The 5,704-nt window shown below is 44.2% G+C and overlaps 1 protein-coding gene across 1 annotated transcript; it reads left to right on the top strand.

Moving 5' to 3' along the window:
• Positions 1-314: 314 nt before the first annotated feature.
• RMDN3 (regulator of microtubule dynamics 3) lies at positions 315-2,870 on the top strand (the record flags this gene model as incomplete). The annotated part of the gene is made up of 6 exons (XM_032261123.1): positions 315-409; positions 870-947; positions 1,173-1,271; positions 1,531-1,584; positions 1,702-1,782; positions 2,585-2,870. Coding segments are annotated over 6 exons (461 nt in total), but the record flags the coding sequence as incomplete, so codon positions are not given.
• Between the last annotated feature and the right edge of the window lie 2,834 nt (positions 2,871-5,704).

The raw sequence follows: 5,704 nt of genomic DNA on the forward strand, positions 1-5,704 counted from the left end.
AATGCCTTTGGCAGTACTCTTTATGAAGGGAAATTTGGACTGAGAACTTGCCTAAATATTCTTAAGTGTAAGAGATTTACTGTGGTAGTCCCTGCTTTTTTATACCTAGAATCCTTTGGAGACTTTTAAGCTTACTGTGATCTACTAAAGAATACTAATTAGGGCCAGAGGTCTGTGAAGAGAGGGGATTACATACAGATTAAAATTAGGCATTTTCAGCTCTAGTTGAGGGTAGAGGGACAGGGGACAATGCCACTAGGCTGTTGGTGGGACATCATTCCTTGCAGTGATGCTGCTTAGTCCTTGTCCCTGAGCTTGCTGCTTCCCCCCTAGGTATGCAGTGCTTTGTGGTCAGCTGGCTGAGCATGAGAGCATCCAGAGGCGCATCCAGAGTGGCTTTAGCTTCAAGGTAAGGACAAGCTTCTTCCTTGTACTGGCCTATCCCAGACTCCCTGCTCCTTTCTGGCTCCCTGCCAAAGGCTTTTCTACAGCCTCAGTGACTTGCCTCTCCTTTTTTTTTTTTTTTTTTTTGAGGCAGTCTCACTCTCTTGTCCAGGCTGGACTGCAGTGGTGTGATCTTGGCTCACTGCAACCTCCTCCTGGGTTCAAGCAATTCTCTTGCCTCACCCTCCCAAGTAGCTGGGATTAGGCATGTACCACCATGCCCAGCTAATTTTTGCATTTTTAGTAGAGACAGGGTTTCACCAGGTTGGCTAGGACTGCGAAGACTGGTTTCAACTCCTGACCTCAGGTCATCCGCCTGTATCGGCCTCCCAAAGTACAGGGATTACAGGCATGAGCCACCGCGTCTGGCCCTTGCTGCTCTTAGCAACTCTCGTGTCTGATGTTAGTTTACATTTTCCCCTTAGGAGCATGTGGACAAAGCCATTGCTCTCCAGCCAGAAAATCCCATGGCTCATTTTCTTCTTGGCAGGTGGTGCTATCAGGTAAGCTGCATTTCAGGGCTTGACATAATGGTCCTAAATGCCTTCTGGCACTGATTTCCTTGCCAGAAAGAACAAGATCTTTGGTCTGCTCTGGCTCAGGTGCCCTTTCCTCTGAATATTATTGGTGGTTGGACCCAGGCCCTTTTGACCCTGTTTTCAGTACATTTTCAAAGATTAAAAAAACCTTTAAAACTTCTTATTCACACCTTCATCTTTTGGTGGCAGGTCTCTCACCTGAGCTGGCTAGAAAAAAAAACTGCTACAGCCTTGCTTGAAAGCCCTCTCAGTGCCACTGTGGAAGATGCCCTCCAGAGCTTCCTAAAGGTATCAGAGAGGGGTGGGTGGCAGGGAAAAACACCAGGGTAACCTTGTTTTTTACAAGGTTTTCCTGGTAGGGGGCAATTTTGTGTTTGCTTGTTCTATGGGAAAATCAGAATCACTTGCACACCTTATCAAAAATACAGATTTCTTCTTCAGACCCACTGAATTAGCCACATGGTTGGGGACTAGAAATCTCTCATAAACTTCAGCCTGATTAGAATATAGGAACCTCTTACTGAAATACCTTTGTCCCTTTTCCCAGGCTGAAGAACTACAGCCAGGATTTTCCAAAGCAGGAAGGGTATATATTTCCAAGGTAAACTCACTTGTCTACTTCAACATAGTTCTGGGAACTCCTGAAAGCACACATATTCACCCTTTTCCAGTCTCCTTGATACTATTTCTCTCAGGTTTCACTGTTGTCTGTTTTCAGTGCTACAGAGAACTAGGGAAAAACTCTGAAGCTAGATGGTGGATGAAGTTGGCCCTGGAGCTGCCAGATGTCACTAAGGAGGTAATGCCTTTTTTTTTTTTTTTTTTTTTTTTTTTTTTTTTTTTTTTTGAGACGGAGTTTCACTCTTGTTACCCAGGCTGGAGTGCAATGGCGCGATCTCGGCTTACCGCAACCTCCGCCTCCTGGGTTCAGGCAATTCTCCTGCCTCAGCCTCCTGAGTAGCTGGGATTACAGGCACGCGCCACCATGCCCAGCTGATTTTTTGTATTTTTAGTAGAGACGGGGTTTCACCATGTTGACCAGGATGGTCTCGATCTCTTGACCTCGTGATCCACCCACCTCGGCCTCCCAAAGTGCTGGGATTACAGGCTTGAGCCACCGCACCCAGCAGTAATGCTTTTTAAATACTCCCTGTCTGTGTGGATCACCTTAGGTTGGGAGTTTGAGACCAGCCTGATGAACATGGAGAAACCGCGTCTCTATTAAAAATACAAAAGTAGATGGGTATAGTGTTGCATGTGTATAATCCCAGCTAGGCGGGAGGCAGAGGTTGCAGTGAGCCGAGATTGCACTCCAGCCAGGGCAAGCAAAACTCTGTCTCAAAAAAAAAAGAAAAACTGCCTGTCTTAACTGAATCATCATGTGACATCTTTTAGGAAAAAATCTTTCCTAGGGAACGAAACACAGTCTACCTCTAGGGGACGAGACAGATTTCATGGGCTCCAGGCTATCCTGAGAAAGTAGGAAAAAGAATATAACAGAGCTCAGGAAGGAAGCAGAGGGCCCCTGTTCTCAGGTTCCACGGGTCTGGGAAAATGCTGGCTTAAATTTTGAGTCCTAAATTTGTTCTTTGTTTCCCTAGGATTTGGCTCTCCAGAAGGACCTGGAGGAATTAGAAGTCATTTTAGGAGACTAAGCACATTTCACTGGCCTTCATGACTTGATGCCACTATAAAAGTCAAAGCTTTTTTTTTTCTTAGACATTCCTGAGATCAGGCAAATACTCAAATCTGACTTCTGGGTCTGACTGCCACCTACTGCCATTCCCCATCGGGTAATTTATTCTAACCTCTTAACCTAATCTAAAATTGGGGAAGTACTGGTGGCCTGGGTTGCTGCTGTTCTCTCCCTTGAGTGATCTCTAGGGGGAAAAAATCAAGATGCACACCTGCCCCAGGATTACACATGGGTGGAGCCTGCTAGACCTGAGACCTTCCAACTGCTGGTGAGGTGGATAACTTCAAAGAGCTACGAGAACAAAGCATAGAACTTGTCACTTTAACTTTTTCACTGACTAATATTCAACACACACAAATATATATAAATATAAACATAAACATATATATAAATATACATTCCTAAGATCATACCTTACCTACCAGGGTAAAAAGGAGGGATCAGAGTGGCCCACGGACATTGGTTTCTTACCACCTATCATGTGAATTCTACCTGTATTCCTGGGCTGAAGGGCTGGACCACTTGATGACTTCCAGAGTTCTAGCAGCTTTTGGAATGATAGCAGTGGTACAGGGTTTATGATGATGCTATAAAATGATGTCTGAAAAGTTGCCTAGAATATATTTTGTTACAAATTTGAAATAAAACAAATCTGATGTTATCAGCTTTTTAGTCTTGTTTGACATCTCCATAATTGTTTGACGATAGAGGCTACTGCAGGCAGGTTACAGTTAATGCTCTTTCCAGTATGTAAAATACAGGTAATTCAGCTTATTTTTTGAGACGGCGTTTCACTCTTGTTGCCCAGTCTGGAGTGCAATGACATGATCTCAGCTCACTGCAGCTGGGATTACAGACATGCACCACCACACCCAGCTAATTTTGTATTTTTACTAGAGTCAGGGTTTCACCATGTTGGTCGGGCTACTCTCAGACTCCTGACCTCAGGTGATCTGCCTTGGCCTCCCAAAGTGCTGGGATTACAGGCATGAGCCACTGTGTCCAGCTGGTATTGGGCTTATTTTTAGCCTAAACAAGGCCTACTGCAACTAAGCAGGTACTCCCTTGCCAGTCTTATGTTCATTCTTAGAGCCACCAGCACAAACCCCTAATTCCACCTAGAAGAAAAAGTAAGACAACTTTCTAGGTCAAATTCATTTATAAGGTATTTAAGACTGAAATGCTTAGGGTGGGTGTGGTAGCCCATGCTTGTAATCCCACCCAGAATTCTGGGAGGCCGAGGTAGTTGGATCACTCGAAGCCAAGAGTTTGAGATCGGCCTGGCCAACATAGTGAAACCCCATCTCTACTTTAAAAAAAAAAAAAAAAAAGCCGGGTACGGTGGCGCAGGCCTGTAATCCCAGCTACTCAGGAGGCTAAGGCAGAATTGCTTGAACCTGGGAGGCAGAGGTTACAGTGAACCGAGATCGCACCATTGTACTCTAGCCTGGGCAACAAGAGTGAAACTATGCCTCAAAAAAAAAAAAAAAAGATGCTTTTATTTAAGAACCAACCTCTTACTCCAGAATATCACTGTCTTTATTATACTACCTCATTTATTTTGTGGTATAGTAATGAAAAAGGACTTGAGATATACTCAATTCTAATATTTTTTGGTCTAAAACCTAGATTCAGTGGCTCTGGGAATCCATCTTTCTCCAGTGATTTTCCCAAGGAACAGGCAAACACAAAATTGCCCCCCTACCAGAAACCCTTCCTAATTAGGGTCTCAATAATGTCCATAGGAAAAGCAAAGTTAACTCCGGTATTTCTGTCACCCGCACCCCCCGTCCACCTCAGTACCTTTAGGAAGCTCTGGATGACATCTTGCACAGTGGCACTGAGAGGGCTTTCCAGCAAGGCTGTAGCTTTTATTTCTAGTCAGCTCAGGTGAGACCTGCCACCAAAAGATTAAGGTGTGAATAAGAGGTTTTAAATATTTATCATTTTTAGGAACACTGACTATTCTGTATGGAAAACAGGGTTTGGCCCAGCCACCAATAACGCACATTCCGAGGAAAAGGTACTTGAGCCAGACCAGGCTGAGGACTTTACTCTTCCTGGCAAGGAAATCGGTGTCATAGGACATTTAAGACCATTTTACTTATATATATATATATATATATATATATATATATATATATATTTTTCTCACCTTTTTTTTTTTTTTTGAGATGGAGTCTCACTCTGTCACCCAGACTGGAGTACAGTGGCATGATCTCAGTTCACTGTAACCTCTGCCTCCAGTGTTCAAGCAATTCTTCTGCTTCAGCCTCCCAAAGAGCTGGGATTACAGGTGCCTGCCACAACACCCGGCTAATTTTTGTATTTTTAGTAGAGATAGGGTTTCACCATGTTGGCCAGGCTGGACTCATCCTGACCTCAGGTGATCTACCCACCTTGGCCTCCGAAAGTGGTGGGGTTACAAGCGTGAACCATTACATACACAGCCTCCTTATATGTATTAATATCTCATAACATCATGTTGTATATGTTAAACATACATTAAGTTTATTTTAAAAACAGAAAAACGGTCACTGAGCACTTTGGGTAGGATCTGGGTTGTAAGTCCTAACTAGTGAAATGAGGTAAAGGGAAAAAAAGAGTCCCATAACCTCCATTTGGCCTCTGGCTTCCAGGGACATTGACAATGCTAGTTTTCAATCTTTGACTTTTTTTGAGACAGGGTCTTGCTTTGTCACCCATGCTGCAGTGCAATGGTGTGATCAGGGCTCACTACAACCAATACCTCCCAGGCTGAAATGACCTTCCCACCTTAGCCACTGGAGTAGCTGGGGACTACAGGCATGTGCCACCATGCCCAAATAACTTTCATTTTTAATTTTTTTGTGCAGACAGTGTTTCACCATGTTGCACAGGCTGGCCTCAAGTGATCTACCCACTTTGGCTTCCCAAGGTGTTGGGATTACAGATGTGAGCCACCACGCCTGGCCCAGTCCCTGATTCTTCTTACTCTTTTAAGAGAGAGGCTGGGCATGGTGGCTTACACCTGTGATCCCAGAAC

This window comes from Sapajus apella, unplaced genomic scaffold (genome assembly GCF_009761245.1).
Source record: "Sapajus apella isolate SASKATOON/1434 unplaced genomic scaffold, GSC_monkey_1.0 scaffold122, whole genome shotgun sequence".
Taxonomy (NCBI): Eukaryota; Metazoa; Chordata; class Mammalia; order Primates; family Cebidae; genus Sapajus; species Sapajus apella.